We start from the raw sequence: 20372 nt of genomic DNA on the forward strand, positions 1-20372 counted from the left end.
TTACTGTTGGGAAGGGAATATAATAGACTATTATTTCTGGATAGTAGCACAGAGGTGAATCCTCCTTTCTCCATGTGCTTTATACTTGAATTATTGATATTTTATGCTTTACTACTTACATGATGTCTCTCTTAAATTTCTATCTTTAAATTACTCCGACTTCGGACTTTGCTGTCCCTTCTCGAAACACATGGTATTTTTATGAGCAGAAAAAAATAATTGTTAAAGGCGTGTGAGTCGAAACAGAGACAAACGGCAAATTTTCCTTCAGTGGTTGTGGATAGATGGCACGTAGCAGAAATATTCGTTAGACCAACAAATATGTATGTAAGTAAGTATTATTCGTTTCTTATAAAAGACCTTGATAGCTTATTAATCAAACACTCCATGGGCCCACTAACCAAACTCGCACAACCAGGGCATACACATCTCAGTTAAGATTTTGCGTGAACTTAAGGAGAAATATTTTTGTGCCCTTAGTCATAGCATTAAGAAGGAAAAAAAAGGCATTCTTGTTCTTCTTGGATACTTTTTTGGATGAGCAGCCACCCATAGTTAGACCCTGCGCCCCATCTGGGACTTCTGCATTCTGCTTCTGCTGCTGGGTGTTTAAGGGCCATTTAAAAGATTCTTCAAGTTCTTATCTGGAGGAACACAGAGATCTTGGATTCATAACGTCAGATCATAAACTGTGGACTTTGGGTGGAAATCTTAGTGGTTTATTTATGTTTGCTCGCCTTCTTTGAAAAAAGAAACAAAACAACGTTCTTCCACCCCCCTACTCCCCCCCCCCCCCAGCTGCACTTTGCAGGACTTCCATATCTCAAAATATTCTCCTGTGGCCTTATAAGTCACCTGCTGACTCTCAGCTGGAGATGCACGGGAGCATCTCTTGCGTCAAGACACGAGGCGGGAATTTTCTTTTTTAACCGTAAGGCTGCAGGATTTTGTGATGCGGCAAAAAGTCCGTCCGCGTTTCCATCTAAAATACCTTAGCCTTCGAGCAAGTGTCATTTTTCTTCCCTGTGAAATGAATTCCCAGGAGCAGCCGCGTTGGGCAGGCGAGAATCTTTAAGACGCAGGGGTCGGGGAAGGAACGCAGTGCCTCCCACCCCCCACCCCCCACCGGCTCAAAAGGCCCGAGTGACCCTGCGCGGCCCGCCACGGGGCGCAGGTGAGCCGAGACCTGCGGGGACCCACCGGGGACCCGCGGGCCGTCCGCAGAGTCCCCCTCCAGGCCCCCCGGCCGGCCCTCCGCCCGCGCTCCTGCTCCCCCCGGCCCCCCGTCAGGGCCTGGCTGGCGCGGCCTCAGTTTCCCCGGCTGTCTCCGCGGGCTGGGGCGGAGGCCAGGCCGGCGGCGACCCGGGGCGCCGGCGGGAAGGGGGTCTGCACGCGGTAGGCCCGGCTGGGAGGTCCCGCCGGCCTCCGGGGCGCGACCCTCTAATCCGCTTTAGTCAATATATTGTGCGCTTTTCCTTCGGCAAAGTAAACAGGGCGGGCGAACAAAGCGGCGGCCGCCCGGCCCGCGACTCCCTGACCCCGGGGTCGCGCCCTTTGTTCGCCCTCAATGGGGCCAACCCACCGCCCGCCGCGGCTAATTGGGGCGCGTGCCGCCGCCAAGGCTGCCGCCGCGGACCCCAGACCCCGGCGCCTGCTAGGGCCTGGACCCGGAGCCCGACCCGGACCCCGACCCCAGACCTCGCACCCCCCGCGCGGACCCGGACCCGGGGCCCCGGCTCGCCTTGGAAGTCGGACCCGCACCCGGACGCAGACTGAGACCCCCGCCCCCGGACCCCGGCAGGGCTCAGGACTCGGACTCGGACTCGGACTCGGACCCGGGACCCCTGCTCGGATCCCGATCTCTGCCCCACGCAGACCCCAGACCTCGGTTCGGACCCCGGCCCGCGCGCCCTGCCCCGCTGAGGGCCCGATCCCCGGCCCAGGTCGACCCGGCCGCAGGCTGGGACCTCAGCCTCCGCTCTCCGAGGGGTGTAGACCCCAGGCCCCAGACCCGCTGCAGCCCCGGCCCCGCGCCGACCCCGCCCGCCTCCCTGTGTCGCGAGCCCGGGGGCTGCCAGGAGGAGGCGCTCGCAGGCCTCCTCGCCGCCGGAGCAGGTGCGGACGCAGTCGTGTCCCCCTACCCAGCCCCGACCCGCTGCAGGAGACTAGCCGCGGGCGGCCGATGCGCCGGGTCCGCGGGCAGACCCTAGACCGCCACCGCAGCGACGTGGGTGCCTGTCCCCCTGGGAGAAGGGCCCCGGGGCCCCAACAGAAGCCACCTCTATGCAGCGCCCTTTAGGTACGGCGGAGGTGCGGAGAGGAGAGGAGAGGCTTACTGTGACTTGTCTTTTCTTTCTCTGCTCTTTATTTCTGCTGGGAATCAGGCAGATGGGAAAGAAAAGGAGATCCGTGAAGCAGAATTCTGAGTCCCAGTGAGGGAAAGCTGGAACCTTTAGACCCTTTGCCCACCAGGCTTCACCACCTTGCCGGAGTCTGGGGGTAGTTTTGGTAAGACTGAGGTCACAGAGGTATTAGGAAGGCAGTTGATGCTAAGGTCAGGCCTCGATCATTCCATGGCCTCTGTGTGCTTTGTTTTTCCCTCACATTCAGGACAAGGTTATAATTTTTATCCCCAAAGGCTTTGGAGACTTAGCTCCTTGCAACTTTTTTTTTTTTTTTTTAAGATTTTTCGTAATCTTTTTTTTTTTTTTTTTTTTTTTTAAGCATTTTCTCTTGTAATTAAGGTGCAGACAGGAAACAGGAGAAAGGAGTCTTAGAAGGCTTTGCGTTTGGAGAGGAACATCAGGGTGTCTTCTAGTTCTCGGTCAGGTCAGGCCAGGCCCTCATGCCGCCCTCCTCATTTATTTCATAGCTGCATTCACCTGGCTTTGTTCTGGAGGCCCTTTTAAATGTTAGGTTTGTTTCTGAGCTGGTTTGGGGGTGGAATATTCGAGCTTGGAGTTTGGCTTCGGGAAGATTCGGAGTGGTGGCTTGCTGTCGTGAGGCTGGAGCCCAGGTGGGGGGTCCCGCATGTGAGCGAGCTGGTGGGGAGGCGGGTGCTTCAGTACATTTCTGTGTGTGGCTCAGATCTCAGCTGCAAAGGGAAACCCTCTGGAGGCATGCCGTGCTGCCCTCACCTTCCCCAGGACTGTTTCCTGAAGAGCCCAGGTCTGTCTTTCTACATCCCTTTCTCTTTGTCGGTCCCCCATTGCCGCAGCAACTACCTGTCCTTTCTCTTTTCCGAGGCGCCGTAACACCATCAGGTCAGCCTACATGTGCCCCTGCAGAATGCTGATGTGTGGGCCCAGGCCCCTGGCCACCGCTCCAGGAGAGAACTGCCCCAGAGAGGCTCTCTGCAGGCAGCCAGTCGTCCGTGGTCCTTGCCAGTGTGAGACTTGGAGCTTCCCCCCCCCCCCCCCAGCCGTCCTGGTCACCTGCTTGGCCATTTATATTGAAACGACTTTCAGTGGGCTGCCAGGTTCACAGAGGGCTGAAGGCGGGAGAAGGCTCAGGTGGGGCTCAGAGCCACCCTGGCTGCTTGGCTGGGGAGACCCTGCTCTCGGGGAGCTGCGCACGCCCCGGCAGAAGGGGTGGTGGACAGAGGGCATTGCAACCCCCCGGCTCTGGCGAGGCTGCTTTGTCACGAGGACTCTGGCCGGCCCAGCCGCGAGCTTGTGGCTGTGATTTTACACCGGAGGTAGACGCATCCCAGCCCAGATTTGAGGGCGAGATCAGGATGCACCTGGCTGGGAAGGGTGGACGCCTTAGATGACCGAATCTGGCCGCAGGGGTGGGGGATCGCCAAAGCTGGCCCGCGTAAGGCAGGTCTGGGACCCAGATTTCAATAGGGCTCTGTTTTTCCTGGGAACGGTTCTTACCTATAAAATAAGCCTATGTGTGTATGAGTAGGAAGCGGTGGGTGGTGATGTTTTTTAAAAAAAGAAAGAGAGAAAGAAAGAAAGCCAAAATAACAAAGTGGCGTGTGTTGGTCCCGGGTCTGTGCGGTATTAGGCCAAGTCACTGTTCCGTCCACTTGGGCCTCAGTTTCCCTGGCCTTTAGGGAGGCGTGATCATTCTTATTCTGTCTTCCTCTTGGGTCGTGAGGATCCCATGAGCCTGAGGTGGGTGAGAACGCTGTAAATTATGAAGCACTTGCTGTAGGTACTTGAGATGCTGTCCTTATTACCTTAGGAAAACCCCTGTACTATAGGCTGCTGTTGTATGATCGAAACTCCCGGGGACCCTGCGGTACGTGGCACAGACCGAATGCTCTGGGTGTTTTTGGTGACTTGAGCTGTATCGAAACCCGCTGCCTTAGCTGTAAGAAGGATGCGGGCCAAGCCTGGGGAGAAATTGGGCAAGATAAAGAACATCCTTGTCCCCTCAAGGCCTCTGGACATGACACCAAGATGGTCCCCAATTTGGGGGCTTGGATGTGACGGTTCCAGAGACCCTCTTCCTTCTGGCACATACGCCTGAGAACCTTGAATGTTTATCCCAGAGTCCGAGCCCAGACTCTTGTCTGCGGCCACGCCTGGCCTGGTTAGGGTAAGGGTCTGCGCGGCCCAAACCCCTGGCCCAGCCCGCTTCTCCCTGAAGAACCCAGCTCACGTGGCTCCCGGAGCTGCGGGTGCAGAAAGCACACGTCGACGCTGGCCCCCAACACTGGCCTTGCCGCGTTTGTCCTAGTGACAAAGAATGAGGTCAGCTTGGTTTGCCATCCACAAATCACAATTTTTTTTATTCCAAGGAGAGACTGTCTGTGTGTGAGATCGGTCCTTGTCGTCTACAGCAGGTTGTGTTTTCACTGGCTTTGGGTGTTTGCACGTGTGTCATAAAAAGGGAAGTGACCCCCAAGAGAATTCGGGTAGGGCCTGCCCTTTGCCTGGTTTAGGGGCGCCCCTGCTGGACCTCAGATCAGCTCCAAGCCGTAGGGCGGCAAAACTCTTCTTCCTATATACATACACACACATGTACACACACACACACACACACACACACACACACACACACACACAGGCAAGTGCGTGCACATGCGCACACACATGTATCCCAGGATATCCTCGTGTTGTTAACATTTAATGTTCTAATTTTAAATTTCGAGGCACCAACTGACTGTCTTAAGAGTCTCATTCAGCCTGTCTGCCTTGGAGCGATTTTATTTACAAGCCTTTGCATGGTGTCAAAGGGCTCTGTGTTTCTTGCAGACCGTGTTCGGGTGGTTGAGTGTTTTGGTTTTCGGCCACAGCTGGTTAGTTTTTCCGAATCTGTAGATCCAGGTGTGCGTTGCGAAGTTTTTTTTTTTTTCCCCGGCGAGAGAAGTTTCCCGGTGAGCTTTGGAACCCTCCTAGAAGTTTCCGGCATTCTACGTGTGAGAGTAGAATGCCAGTTTCGGGGCTGTCAGTGTGCGGGCAGGAGGCGGCAGTCACTCCTCCTAGACAAGAAGACGCAGAAGGGGCCACTTTGGAAGCAGGATCCCGCGGCATGTTTAGAAGGCAGAGTCGAAAAACTGGTCAATGGAAAGAAATTAGCAAAGGCGCGAGCCTTTGATGGTGGTTAAAAAAAAACACTGCCTGGGAGCATCGTGGGGAACCAAGCCTGTGTGCACCTCTCCTTATTTTGAAAGAAATTCTTACAATATATGTTCCTCATGTGAAAATTACATGGACTCTTATTTTCAAATTAATGCCACCCTTACCTGATTGCCTACATTACTACTTTCTTTTCTTTAAGAAAAATGAAGTTCATGTCCTTTTAATATTAGGAGTGACACCAAAAGTTGCTCTAGAAATAGCCAGAAACAAAACAGGACAAAAGCGTCGGCCTTCTTTTTTTTTTTTTTTTTTTTCTTTTCCTTCTTCAGTATTTTTCTTTGCAGCCATTAAATATGATCTTGTCCCGCAGTGATAAATTTAGCTAAAACATTACTTTTCGTAGAAAGGGCATCTGTGAAAAATCCAGCCTTAACTTTGTCTTTGTGTTAACCACATCTAAAAGCTACGATATTTAGACACAGAAAAAGAAAAAAAAAAAAAAAAGAGGCTGTCCTTCTATATAAAGCAAATTACTCGCCCGTGTTGTGTGAAATCAGATTTTAAGAAAATAAAATGGGAGTATTTTGACAAGACCACTGTGGTCAAATTTCCAACAACTTGAAATTGTCACCTCAAAAACCCCTCATTCTGTACGTGATCACTTTGTAGGTAGCTTGCTGGGGTTCTGTTGCAACAATATTTTAAAGAACGGACCTGTGAAATCTTCGTTGTAAAAAACATGCCTGCTGTCCTTTGCAATTTAACAATGAACCTTTTGAGTTCTAACTCAGGATTTATTTCCTTTCTTTCCTTTTTCTTTATTCTAAGGGCTTATAATTTACCTAGCTCACTGAGGAACTGTATGGCTAAGAAATGGTCCTAAAGTTTTCATTTCAGCTGGGGCTGGGGGAGAAAAAAATTCAACTGACTTTCAGCATTATTTTAGAAAATTAAAAAAAAAAACACAAAAACATTTGACAGTTTTTAGTTTAACATTGCTTTAAATTTTTAATAGCTCAAGTCTGCTTAGATGTGGCTCAAAAAGAGTATATAGTCATTGAAATAGTCAGTGACTGTTTCAGGCTCCGGATAAAGGATCGATAAGGTGCAAAAACATTTCAAATAAATCAAGGCTTTCAACTGAGAAACGAAGGCATTCTTTGGCTATTTGGGGAGAGAAGTTCTTTTCAGATTTTCTGATGTCTTTTCATTTTTGTGCGAGTAGGTAACTTTGTCTACTGGCAACTGTTAAATTACAAATTCCAACCCATCTTTAATTGCTAACACAAATTTGCTACACGTGGCATCCTAAATTCTTCAGGAAAATGTTAATTTCCCAATTGATGATGATTCCATTTTAGGAATTGCAGAATTGAGCGACTAAATTCAGAACCCACGTCTCATTGAGGGTTAATTTTGATTTTTAAAGACTTTAGTCTGTTCTGTGCTTTTTCTAATTCCTCATATAATGCTGAGAACCTAGCTTTACCATTTGGTGTATATGTGTGTAACCGGAAGTACTGGCCTGTCATCCTGAATTCATTTTTCCTGACTTATTCAAAGTAGTCACTCTGACTACTTCAGAGTGAAAAAGATGAATTGTAATTTTTCATCTGCCAGGAGAAATTTTTTTTTAATGTTTATTTATGTATTTTGAGGGAGAGAGAGAGCAGTGGAGGGGCAGAGAGAGAGGGAACGAGAGAGAAGCCCAAGCAGGCTCTGCGCTGAAGGCCGATGCAGGTCTTGATCTTACGAACCGTTGGAGATCATGACCTGAGCCGAAATCAAGAGTCAGACGCTTAACCGATTGAGCCACCCAGGTGCCCTCTCTGTAAGGGGGAATTGTGGTTACCAGCCTGTGTGTATTATATACGGTATATTCACAATGTGTGTGTGCGCAGTCGAGCACATATTTATTGCAGCCTTCTGAAATGGTCTACCAGCATGCTCGGTGTTTGGTGGGGGAGAGGGCTGCTAATGTGGAGTTTTGCCCCCTGCTTTGTTTCTCAAACATGCTTGTCCTGTGGCCAGAGTTTTATTTCGGTTGCTAGTGAACGAATGCCAAGTTTAACATGCAATGGGGGGAACTAAAGCAAAAGATTTTGAAAATGGTTCATGATGTTTGGAAGGAAGGAATCCTTTCTGTGAGGATGGTTGCTCACATGCCTTCCCCGGCCCGAGAGCCTAACTCAATTATCTTTCACTCGTCTTACCTGCACCTACACCAGCAGGCTTCTTCCTCCCCTCTCCTCTTCCTCGGCTGTCTCTGTAGGAAAAAAACCAAGGGCTTGCCCAAGGCAAATTGACGCCGGCGGGTTTGTGTGCAAAAGTAGGGGTACACGCAACCACAAAACAGGCAGAGCGAAACGGAATCCCAAACCGGCAAACTACTTTGAGACAAAAGCAAACGAACGAAACGAAACGAAACGAAATGAAAAACCAAAAAAAGAAAAAAAGAAAAAAGAAAGAGAACAGAACAGAACAGAAAAGAAAAAAGAAAAGAAAAAAATCATAAGCCTGCTTTGCCTTTATACACAGCACCCAAAGCTTCTTAGCAGCTCCTCAAAAGGGCACATTGTCTGGGATGACTAAAGAAGGGGTATCTAACCCAGGAGCCGCCGCGCTCTCACAATCTCAAGCTGATTGGGCAGCTTTGAAAGCACGGTTCTTCTCGAGTGTGCGAAGTTGACCGTTCAAAACCCAAGTGAAAATGTAAGTTTTCACTCACACGCATCCTGCTTGCTTTTAATGAGATTAAACGCATCTGTTTACTAAGTCCTTGGAATGTCTTGTACACCGAATTTTTTTTTGAACTATTAGAAGTCGCCGCGTAGGGAAAAGGGACAGTAAACTGGAGTGCCCGCGGCCTTCTGGGCTGTTCTGAGGCCGGACGCTGGGCCGGGGACACGGGCTCGGAGGCAGGGCAGGAAGTCGCCAGCTGCATTCCCATTAGGCAGATCTTGGGAGAAATCAGGAAAAAATAACTGTATAAGGCCGATACTATAAACATCCTGGTATATCGAGAGCCTTCCTATGACTTATTTTTTTCGACATCTGACCTGAGGCACGGTGTGGCTCACAGACCCAGACCAAGTTCTTTCGCCAGGAAGCCTGTCCATCATAATAACACTCACCAACAACGTAAATGTTCCAGGTTTCTGTTTTGAGAATTTGAGCACACTTGTTAATATCATTTGCTCTGAATAACGTAATATGATAGCAAGTTGGGAAAAGACTTTAAAAAACCAACCTGAATAGTAGCCAGTGGAATTACCTGAAAGCTATTATTTTCCTTGAATAAAGCAGAATTTGATTTCTGAATTTGTAACCAAATTATATGTAAATCCTTGCCAAGCATAGAGAGGATTAAAAAAAAAAAAAAAAAGTGCGTGTTCTCAAATATGGTTCTGACTCACCCGATTTCTTGTTTTACCAAATAAAAATTAGGAGGGGGCGGAAAACAGCATCAAATTAACTTATTAATGTGTGTGAGAGCAAGAAAAAAAAATCAGCTAATAAAAAGGTTAGCAACTCGGGTGTGATTATACAATGATTTCAGGTGAAAATTACAAAGTTAATATGCTGGCATTCAGTCACTGCCTTCCGTAATGATACCGTTGTCAAATTTGTATTTGTGCCAAAGGAACAAAAGTTGTAAGTAGCATAATGTAAGATAATCTCTTTTTCTCTGTGGCTTTTTAAATTCAACGTTTTAATCCACCAACGGAATCACAAAACATGTATCACTTTAGTTATAATATTTATAGTGTTTAGGAAAGTGATTATCAATAGATTAGAGTGCAATTGTTGGAGTGCAGTGTGTGTTTGTGTGTGTGTGTGTGTGAGAACGTTATCACAGAGGTATACACATCTCTAGAGTTAGCACTTGGGGAACGGTTTTATGTGAAAATAGTAACCATATATTTATTTTCAAAATCCCCGTTCAGTAGTTACCGAGCTTGCTCGTTATTTTGGAAAAACAAGGTTTGGTATGAAAAGGGCCCGAGACTTAGTGCGTTTAGATCTCTGCATTCAGCCAGTCTCGAAAAGTATTGTTGTTCTGGAGTCCCCAAAGTTGCTAAGCCACAGAATGTCTGATGGGTTTTTTTTTTTTTTTAAAGCCGTTGAACCATGCAGTAGAGATGGGGGGCTGGGGGGCGTGTATAATGGCAAGTGGTGCTTGGGTTCTTCCTCGGTGTGGCCGCAGCAGCGGGGGGAGGTGATAGAGGGTTCTGGGTGGCTCTTTGGGACTGCCTTGCACATACTCAGTTTGTAGGACGTGCTCTCTTACCCCACAGGCCTAGTCAGGGCTGGGAGCTGTAACAGGGAAGAAGATTATAAAGGACGGGTGCTAGACAAGAGGCGTAGTTCTGCCGTATTGCTAGAATACAGACACAGCATTCCTAAGCCTGGAGCTGCTACGAGGGTGTCCTTTACTGAGGAAGGAGGAGCACAGAATTCCTGGGCACCCAGCTTGGGACGCCACGGTCCTTGAGGCTGGGAGGGCCACCCCGGACCTTCCTCGGGGAAAGAGTGAAACCCACCCCATCGTGAAGTCACCCGGCTTGGGCTGTCTCTGCTCTGCTGTGAAAAGTGAAAGTTGGTCAGCATTTCAATGAAAAGACTCACCGGAAAACATTTCTACTCCATTTTCTAAAACTCAATTTTCTCAGAGAAGTAAGAAAAACTGCCTCTAAAAAGAGGCCACGGTAAGAGTCTAACACCCAGGAAAGCAATTTGGGAAGATTCCTTAGTATATCCTGACCTTTTCCCCTCCCTGTGAAACCATGTATCTCACAGGTGGGTGTCCAGCCACAGTTCAAGGCCAAGGTCATAGGGGCCTAGAGAGCTTCCAAGGTGGGTGGGTGGGTGGGCAACCCAGGCCCCAGCCCAGCCCTGCCTCCAGCGGCCAGTTTCCTCTTTCTGGGCAGTCCAATCCAATATGGAATGGAGTTTCCTGGGAAGCAAGGGCACACGAGGAACTTTTGAATGTACCAATGGCATAAAAAGTATATATATTTTTATGACAACGAGCAAGTTTCAATTGGTTGACAGAAATGGCGAGATGTGACGTCAAGGGACACTGGTTAGAATGCCAAGGCCGGCTGGGGGGGGGGGCGCTGGGGGGAGACAGGCACAGAGAGACATTGGGATGGGGCCCAGGAGACCTTGTTCCCCTCGGGCCCCCGTCGCGGGCGTCCTGGGACAGCCAGGTCCATCTGGCTCTGAGAGAGGGCATGCCTGGACAGGGAGAGGGGGTCCGAGCATAGTGACCCGGTGTCGTCCCCGAGCGACGGAGGCCCAGGTCGGCCTCTCTGCGGGGAAACCACTCAGGCGCCCCCGCGGAGCCGGCGGTTCAAGCTGCTGAGGCCTCCTTGGCATTATAACCAGTGTCCGGGCCCTGGAGCCCTGCCTGTCGCGACCCCCGGAAGGGGGCGCGGGAGGGAACCGCGCGGCCCCGGGGTGTTGCAGTGTAGTCGTCGGTCTCGGAGAGAGCAAAGCTGCGGCCTAGAACTTCTCTCCGCAGCTCCTACGCTCCGGGCCAGGGGAGCAGGAAGTTGTTTCTGCGGGGAAGGAAGACAGCGAGCTCGGAGCTGGGCAGCGGCTCTGGGCACGGTGCCCCGCCATCCCACGCCTTCCCGGCACCGTGAGGGCACCCCCTTCCGCCAGGCACCTTGCACACCCCCTCCATCTCTGGGCTCAGTGCGCTACCCCTCTCCTCTCCACCAGATCCCGTGCAGCTCCCCCCCCCCCAACCTGGCACCGCGCCCCTCCCTCCGCCGGACCCGCGCCGTCCGGAAAGCCGCCGCGGGGTCGCCCTGGCGCGCGCCCTGCACCGGGGGAAGCCCGCCGCCGTGGACCCCGAGCCCTGTCCCGGGACGTCGTCTAGAGCTCCGTGGCACACGCTGGCCCCTGCAGTGCCGAGCCCGGCGACCCTAGCCGCTCTCCGCGGCGCGCACGGGTCTGCGCGCAGGCCAGAGACCGTCGGTCCGCCCGGGGTCCCCGAGTCGGGCCCGAGCCTGCGCGCGCGCCCCGCTGCCCGCAATCATGGCAGCCGGAGCCTCGGAACGCAGCCGCCGAGCGCGTTCCGGCAGCCGCCTCGGTGCCAGGGCGGCGGGGCGAGCTGGGGCCAGGGCTCGCGCCTGCCCGCCCCAGCAGCCGCGCGGCCCCGGGGCGCGAAGCCGGAGACGGATGGGTCCTCGCGGCGGTGCCCCCCTGGCCGCGCCGGCAGGCGGGCGGGGCCGCGGGCCGGGGGCGCGCGGCGGGGAGCGCCCGGGGCGGCGTGCCCGCGGGGGCGCGCACGCGGGGCTGCGGGGCGAGGCGCGGGGCTCGGGCGGCGAATCCGCTGCTCGCGCCTCCCGCCCCGCCCGCGCGCGCGGGCCCCGGGAGGAGGGTGCGCGGCGGAGGGGGGAGTCGGGGAGGGGCCGCGGTCCGTCCTCGCCCGCAGCGGGCACGGCCGCGGCGAGGAGGGGGGGGGCGCGGAGGCCTCGTTGGTATTCTGGGCACAGCCGAAGACTTGACCTCCCCGCGGAACAGAGGCGCCCGGGCGCGCGGGCACGGCCGCTGTCCCCGGGAGGTCTTTCCTGGCTGCGGGGCCCGTAGGCGCCTTGCTTCCCCCCACCTCCCCGTCTTCTCCTCTCCGGGTCCCCTGTACCCCCTCCCCCGCCCCGATCCGGCGGCGAAGGGGTGGGCAGGGAAACGCGCTCTCTGGGACAGGTGCCAACTCCGAGACAAAAGACATAAAATAGGCGGCAACGTGGGAAGCGCGGCCGGCGCGCTCGGGCGGGGACGGAGGCGCCGCGGGGGCCGCATCCTCGGTGCCGACCGGGGAAAGTTTGGGAAGTCGCCGCGGCGGCTTCGCAGCGGCGGGGGACGCGCGGGCCGGGCCGCCCTCCGCGCCGCGCTCGCCCTTTCCGCGCCGCTGCTGAATAATTCATGGCGCGGCCGCCGGCCATTAGCATGCACCGGGCGCGCGGCGCGTCTGTGCCAAGCCGCCGCCGCCGCATTCGGCGCCCGGGCCGAGCCAGACGAGCGGCCGCGCGGCAGCCGGGCCCACGCTGTCCCCGCGCCCGCCCGCCCGCCCGCCCGGCGGCGCCCATTGTGCCCGGCCCGCGCCGCCGGGCCGCCCGGAGCCCGCCCGCGACCCGCAGCGCGCCCGACGACCCGGCCCTGCAAGTTCGGGCCCGCGCCGCCCGCCCGCCGGGGAAGCACGTGAACTTGGAGAAAGTCGCGGGGCGCGCCGGCCCGGACCTCCGCGGCAGGGCGTGGGCGCCCCCGGCGCGGCGCGCTTTCGTTTTCGTCCCGGACAAAGGTCCCTCGAGGCGCTAGTCTCGGATGCGGAGACCGGGTCCTGCCGGCCGCTCCTCCCGAGAGGTCCGGTGGTTCCGTACGGGCAAGCCGGAGTCACAGAGGAGGAGCGGCGCGGTGCGGGACCGGGAGAGTGGGGCCTGGCCGTGCGCTTCGCCCGGCCGTCTCCGTCCCGGAGCCGTCCCGCCCTGCGAAGAGTTGCGGGAGGTGGCACCGCGCTGCTCTCTGCGGTTCGCACACGTGAAGGAGGGAAGCGTTTGGGACCCAGGACGCATACCCGTCGCTCGCCCGGGGCCTGTGCGGTGTGGGCACCACAGCGCAGCGCTGGCTGCGTCCGGGCGCGTTCCTCCGGCAAGGGCAGTCGACCTGCGAGTCCCGGGGTCACCATCGGGTTCCGGGCGACTCCTGAGGATGGTAAGTGCATTTCTCACTTTCGCTACTTAGTGAGTATTTAAATATTAATGAAGGGATTTCTAAGAAGAGCCTGTAGGGCAGGCCTTCCACAGACGGAGGAGGTTGCTCTTGAACCTGAAGCCTGGCCAGCTTGGCAAGAACTCCACGGGGCCGTCATTAAAATGCAGGAACTTGGAATTCGTGAAATACAGCTCCTGATCTCAGGTGTGCGGACCGTTTGCCAGAGAGAATTTTGTTGAACGCATAAAGTAAATAGTGCTGGCAGGCGTCTTAAACAGAATAGAAGGAAAAGAGAAAGCATCTGTTTTTAGGTTTGATGCGATTGGAAGGGTTATTTGGACGCTGGGATCGCTTTTTTTTTCTTTTTTCTTTTTTGGAAAAATTGACATCTTTCATTCCCTCCTACATCAGGGAAATTGTTGCTTCTTATTTATTTATTTATTTATTTATTTACTCATTTATTTATTCTTTCTTTCTGCTGGTCAAGCATTTATGGAGAGCCGATTTAGGGGGCCCTCAGTCAAGCGTTGGCAGCCGCTGGGCCCAGCAAGTGAAAGGCCCTTGTGTGGAGGCTCTTGTTTATGGTGGCATAAAACGAAAAACAACTCATAACTTTTCGTAATAAATCCCCCTTTATAGGTGGCTCACACACAGGCCCAGCCGGCGGCCCTGGGGAGTTTGTGGGGAGCGAGACATGGGTGAAGGAATGCGCGTTTGCCGTAATTACAGGGTTTTAAGGTAACGCTGAAATTAATTTCTTCAAAGTTGGCTTTCAGAAGCCAAGGCGGTCTCCACAGGCCAGCACTGTCCTCTTTGCATTTTCGTTCGTTGGTTCTGGCCATTTGGGATTTTCAAATGCATACTTGTACTCTCATATACCTATCCTGTTAAAGTGAAACCCATGGGGGGGGGGGTGCGGATTGAGCCAGCTTTTTAATACTATCGTATCACAGGTGTGATTTCCCCTCTGCTCTCCCCATCTTATTGATGTGGTTTGGAGAACCTCGCCGGGTCCTTTGACCACAAAATAATGGGCAGTGGGGGCCTGTTTCCATAACACCCCAGAGTTGCAAGCTGGCTCCTGAATGCCGTGTTTCCGGGAACGTGGATGGAGGCCTGAGTAGCCCAGGCCTGCCTCACGACAACCTCTCCCCGGGCTGCCTGGTTCCCTAGAGCCCAGAGGAAAGAGGAGACCACCTCAGTAAGATCTGGCCAACCCCGGCACAGAGGCTGGAAGTTTGCTTCAGTGCCGTAGAACGGACCCGGCGGCCGTCTTTTCTGCTAGGCCCTCATCTTCCTCTCCCGAGCCACCTCCCCACCTCCTCCGTTTTGGATTTTTATTTATGACTTTACGAGAGGCAGTTAGGAGCCGTGAAACCCGGGTGGGCCCTTCAGGAGCGATCTCGGGGATGGGGGCGCAGAAATGGAGCTGCTGCTTGGCGTCGGCGGTGACCGGGTTAGTAATTAGAAAGAGCTCGAGTTCTATCGGATCCTCGCCTGCAGAACGCAGGAGATGTTTTCCCCAGGTCCACGGAGGACCTGTAACGCGTCTCCCGATGGGCAGGAAGGTGTGGCCTCCTGCTGAGGCTCCTAGGGAATACCCCAGGATTAAACCAGACCCCCAAAGAAGGGGTATCCGCTGCTCCCTCTCCGTGGGCCTGTGGGAGCAGGGAAAGGCTGAGCATCCAAGGAGGCACCCCCAGGGCCACTTCGTGGGGGCTTGCTATTTGTCAAAGCTGCCAAGGCCCATCTCCCCCGCCAACGTGTGCCCCTGGCGCATGGAATGTGATGGGCTTGAGAGTGTCTATAGTAAACATTTCCCCCCCACCCCCCCCCCCCGCCCCCGGTAAGAGGCACTATCTCAGCACCAACGCTGTCCTGTCTTGCCTTTGTCCTTGATTCTCAGAGCCAGCCCGGTTTCAGTGGAGGCTTGGGCCCCCACCAGGGGCTTCCTACCATGTTGGGATAGCCCATCCAGGCACGTTTTATTTTTGAGGACATGCACACCAAAGTCAAGGTTCCAAAAAGGAACTGGCACCCGTCTGGTTTTTGTCACTTCTGGATTTAATAGGAAGAATGTGCTAAGCAGGGGCATAGGGACTCGTGGACTGTGGTGGGCGAGTGGGAGGATGGCCCTGGTATTTCCATTTTTGTTTTAAGCCGGGGCCAGCCCTGTGGTGTTTTGTCGCCTGTACGTGGGGCTGTGTCACGCCCAGCCTTTGGCCGCTGGAGGCCCCAGATCCTGGGCGATGGGTCTCCGGGGTGCTGGTGGGGGCCAGCTGCTCAGCACAGGCAGTGTGTGGCGAGGAGGTCTCTGCTGTGACCAGGTTCCACGCACCACGTGGGAACAGCCGGGAGGTTTACAGCAGGATGACTTTTGGCTCTGAGTGGTTTGCACCTGATGGGGCCGTCTGTGACCCAGTCTTGCTTGCTCGCGTCCTCAGAAGGGTGTCGGGCCAGGGCCTGTTCTGCCCTGGTGTGGATGAGGCCTGAGTGGAAGGCAGTCCCTGGGGCTGAGAGAGGGTCCGGAGGGCTTTGCCTACCCTGCCGGGCACTCTCTCTGAACAAGCACTCCCTGCTGTCCAGGGAAGCCAGTGTTTGGGAAGGGAGGGAGGCCCTTGCGGGCCAGCCAGGAAAACAGCTTAAAACCATCATGCTTGGTATTCGTTGGGCTTACACGGTGTGCTTGCACATCTGGGGAGAAGGGAGGATACTCTTGCAGGCACCCCATTAAAAGGGGGTGTCCCGGCTCACATCGGGCAGCTCCAGTCCCGTCCTTGCCCCTGGCTCACTGTGTGACCCCGGACAGGGCATATCCTTGTACCCCGAGGCCTGTACCCCAAGTCCTAGAGCAAGAGTAATAAATCCCACCTCGCAGGGTCGTTTGGAGCGTCCGGGCACCGTGAATTCCACAGAGCACGGTTCCTGGCACGTGGCAGGGAGCCATAAATGGCTGCTGCTGTTGTCATTGTTATTGTTGTAAATGGTAATCGCCATTTTTATTGCCAGTGACGATTAGATTTTTGAGTTTCTAAGAAACGGGGAGTCCGGTTTTGGTTTCACTAGAAAGGGCACCTACAGGTTCACTCCCCCGCCCCGCAGGCGGTGGTACAAGTGAACTTTGATATTTCCTAGCTGGTAGACTGCGAGGAGCTTGCAAATCTAGGGCTTTCCTTCCCACGGGGACCTGGCTAGGATGCACTGGGGGCACTAGAGGGGGGCAAGGCCTCTGGAGGTCCCGGGACGTGCTCCCAGAGGAAGGAGTGGAACCTCCTCCCCGCCCCGGGAATGGCATTTGAGGAGGTCACTTGGGCGCCGACCCCGGGGTCTGACGTGTGCCCCTCACCTATTCAGGGTCTGGGGCAAGAATGAGGGCAGGATGTCGCGACTCGGGGGTCCAGAGTGGCCACAGCAGCTGCCAGCATCTTGCTGGCAATGCGGCTGGCGATTTGGTGGGAGGGTTTCACCACTGATGAGCTAATTGCTTTTTGGCCGAATACAAGCATACGTTCACCAGAACACTTCGCTGAGGAGAATCTTGTCTCTTCGCGGATGGCTCAGGAAGACCCGGCGAGATTGGCCTGGCTGAAAACATGTTGTCCGAACAAGAAAGGAGCCTGGGCGTCCTGATGTTATGTGGCTGAGGACCGAGAAAAGGCAATAACTGTTCTCAGGCAGGGACAATGGATCTTTTATACGAAATGCTTATTTCCAGGGCTGACCAGTGTCCCGTTGGCTTGGGCCGGCAGAGCTCGAGTATCTGGGTATCACAGGCCCTCAGAACCCAGTCAGGGCCCGAGATTTATAGAAAGGGAAGAGAGAAAGCCCCCCGGACCCATGGTTCTTGGAAAATTCAGCGGGATCGTCTGGCTTTCTTTGTTGAGTGGAGGCTAACTTTCTCAAGTTTAATTTTTCCCTTCTGTGATCTCTTTCTCAAGGGTGCGAGGGCACATCCGCAAGCACCGGAAAGGCGGCCAGGTTTCCGGGTGTTGGATGGTGGGGGCTGGAGGGACCCTCCCTTGGGCTAGACCCCGTTGGGCCTTTGTCTGCTGGAGGTGATGGGTAGTCCAGGGCAAGTGAGGAAAATCGGGACTGTTCGAGGAAGGGTCCGTTCCCGGAGGAGGAAGCCATCGAGGGCGATTTGGGGTAATATTTGTGACTTTCTGGGGCCCTTTACTCCTCCCAGAATCCATTCTCCGATGAACTCGGGAGGAGTCCGCAGGCTGTCAGGGAGTCCGGCCTGCCACGGGTAAGCCGCACGCTAACCCTCACGTACCCTCGCTGGCCGGAGAGGGTGTGTTTGTCACTCCTGACAAACCGGCCCGGAGTCAGCACTGGACGGACGTTTTCTGAATTACTAAAATGAACAGAACTTCCCTCTGACGCTTATCCAGTAGTCATCTCCCTCTTCCTGCTCTGTGGATAGGGTCCAGCCCCGTTCCTGCTAAATCGCCAGCCTCGACGCAGCCAGGAAGGCGCCCTGAGAAACCAGGCCCGGCTCCCAGGCTCGAGTTAGGGGCTCGGAGGAACGGATCCGCCTGGGGCCGGGAATAAGAACGTCTTCCTGGCGTTAGGGGGACGTTGGAAAGGCCGCGGGGGATAATCGGCCTGGGCTCCCTGCCAGCTGAGGGGGTCCTCGGCCTGGACGCCCCTTCGAAGCGGGTGAGGACAGGGGAGGGAGTGGCCCCAGTCCGGGTGAGGGATGAGAGTCCGCTCCCTGCCAAGCTTCCCCTTCCCCCGTGAGTCTTTGTTGGCAGATGATAATATTTGGCTTTCAAAAAATGAAGTTTCGTTTTTTAAAACTGCTTTTGCATCCCCCTCCCCTTTTTTTTTTTTTTAATTTTTTAAATCCTGGGACTGCTCAGCTGTGGTCTGTTTACCCTGACCCCCCAAAATGCTCTGAAGAGATCTCTCTTTGGGGGGGGGGTGACCAAAACAACTTCTGAGGCCGTGTGGGTGGGATTGGTAAAATCTAAGTGGGAAACGCTGGAATGGCGTGGCATGAGGCAGAAAACCCTCCCAACATAAGCTTTCACTCGGTGGGGGCGGCTTCAGGAGTCAACGCTGGACTGGGAGACAGTCCTTGCTGTGAGATTCCAGATGGCAGGCTTGTTTGCATCGGATTCCGAATGGGTCAGAAAGCCGTGTGGCCGCTGTAGTGGGACCCTTGGACACGCGGCCGGGCCTGCGGCCCCGTCCGTGGCCGAGAGGTGGGTTCTCTGAGTAGACCTGGGAGCCGGAGAGGCAAGGATTATTATTTGTCAAGTGATTGGTGGTTGTGGTTGGAAACGTGTGCCCGGGATGTACGAAGTGAAACGGCCTTTTTTCTTTTCTTTTCTTTTCTTTTTTCTTTTTCTTTTTTTTTTTTTTTTTAAGGGAGGGATAGAATTTTCCTTCCGAATTGAAACAGGATTGTTGTCCCTGATGCCTTTGGCTTCTAAGGCCAGGGCTGGGTTTTTCGGTGAAACGCCCTTCCTTCATTCTGGGATCTCCAGTGGCAGGAAGAGCGTTTAGCTGAACTATTTACCTGCTGGTTTGGGGCTCTTAAATCTTGATTCGCCTTTCATGTGTTTCACGGCGATATTTACATTCAAATCAGCCTGTTATAATTACATTTTAAATTATAATAAAACGGTGGTGCGGGGCTCGAGTGTTCCTTATCTTGGAACCGCAAGAGACTGCGGCGAATCTCAGGCAGGTTGTTCGTCACGTTACCCAGACCTGCCCGGCCACCCTGACTGATGTGTTGTGTCCTGAGACCCACGCTGGCTGCAGGCCTTGGGGTGGAGGCCGTTCTCTCCTGGGCATCCAGCTGGCGCAGCAGAGGCCACTTCTGGCTGTGGCGATACTGTGCCAAGCTGTTCCTGGAATGGAATCCCCGGCGTTCCTGGTCAGGCGCGTGGCATCAGAATCCTACCTGCTTTGTCTCTGGCATCAGCTGTCGAGCTGGTCACGTGGCGGTGTGCGTGAGACCAGAGCCCGAGGACCAGAGGGCTCCTCCTGGGCTGCTTCCTTCCTGCTCAGTCGCCTCGTCCCTCCACCTCCTTCTTGGGCACCACCGGATCTGAGCTTGAGCTCCCGTCCCCGGTTGCTCAGGTGTCCAGACAGCCCCTTACTCCCAGGCGCTGCCGGCAGGCCCATGAGCCGAGGCGGCAGGCCCGGCCACGGTCAGTCCACGCTGTACCCCCCTGCCTGGGGAGCCCCCATCTCACCCTGACAGCCCTGGGGCTCCCCAGGCACAGGGACGGCAGGTGCCTGGCCACGTAAAGGGCCGAGGGAGAGACTTGGGCAGACAGAGTGGCCGCACGGACGTGGCCCGGCCGCCTTCGGCGGAGGCCAGCGGAGTCTGATAAATCTCCGAATGAGAGCACGGCGTTAAAAACCCTCAGGCCCGCTGGCCAGGTCTGAGGGCTGGAGCACGGGCACGCTTTGCCTTTGCCCCGTGTGGTGGCCAGGATTGGCTTTCGTGGGGCCGAGGGGTCTGCGATGGTCTCAGAGGGTGTGGTGACGTGCCTGGACCCGACCTCATGGCGGCCTCGCGGCCCCTCTGGGCAAGGCGGCCGGCTGCCCGGCCCGGTGCTCGGCCCGACGTGTGCGTTTTTCATTCCGTCGTCCGGCAGCCCTGAGTGGTAGGAGCCGTCCTCCCTGTGCCTCCTGTGGCTGGGGAAACCGAGGCCGGGAGAGGTGGCACGGCCCCGGGGTCAGGTGGCCGCTCGGACACAAGGCCGATTCAGGGCCCGGGCTCCGGGCCGAGGTGGCACGGCCTCCCGGGGCGTCACCGGGACGGGCTCACTCCGTGGCCAGGCCTGGGGAGCTGGCTGGGTGCGGGGGGGGGGGCCCCCTCCCCGAGCCGGGCCCCCCGGGGAGCTCGCCGGGTGCCGGCCGCCGCCTGCTCCCCCTCGGGCCCGGCGCGGGAACAATGCGGCCTCTGTGCCCGCGGTGGGCCCGGGCCGCCCGGCCTCCGGAGCAACATGGCGCCCAGGGCCGCGCCGCCTGGCCACGGGGAGGGCTGGCGCCGGGGCCGGGCCCGGGCCGGGCCGGCTCCCCCGTCCTCCTCGGCCGGCCGCTGAGTGGCCAGCCGTGCCTGCCGCCTCCTCCCTCTCCCGCTCGGCCGCC

General features: G+C 55.5%; 1 protein-coding gene and 2 long non-coding RNA genes across 3 annotated transcripts in view; 1 reads left to right on the top strand and 2 right to left on the bottom strand.

Moving 5' to 3' along the window:
* Positions 1-5276: 5276 nt before the first annotated feature.
* LOC123591596 lies at positions 5277-11282 on the bottom strand. The gene is made up of 2 exons (XR_006709419.1): positions 8263-11282; positions 5277-5434 (listed from the first exon to the last, which is right to left on the bottom strand). It is a non-coding gene; the product is annotated as an uncharacterized LOC123591596 (long non-coding RNA).
* A 300-nt stretch (positions 11283-11582) lies between these two features.
* LOC123591903 (translation initiation factor IF-2-like) overlaps positions 11583-20372 on the top strand; it is a 42063-nt gene continuing 33273 nt past the window's right edge. Inside the window, exons 1-2 of the mRNA XM_045466519.1 lie at positions 11583-11855; positions 12494-13256. Of these exons, the coding sequence (XP_045322475.1) occupies positions 11583-11855; positions 12494-13256 (1036 nt within the window). The remainder of the gene's footprint in view (positions 11856-12493; positions 13257-20372) is intronic.
* On the bottom strand, positions 17136-20156 carry LOC123591600. Its single transcript, XR_006709424.1, has 2 exons — positions 19174-20156; positions 17136-18485 (listed from the first exon to the last, which is right to left on the bottom strand). It is a non-coding gene; the product is annotated as an uncharacterized LOC123591600 (long non-coding RNA).

This window comes from Leopardus geoffroyi, chromosome B4, assembly GCF_018350155.1.
Source record: "Leopardus geoffroyi isolate Oge1 chromosome B4, O.geoffroyi_Oge1_pat1.0, whole genome shotgun sequence".
NCBI classification, from domain to species: Eukaryota; Metazoa; Chordata; class Mammalia; order Carnivora; family Felidae; genus Leopardus; species Leopardus geoffroyi.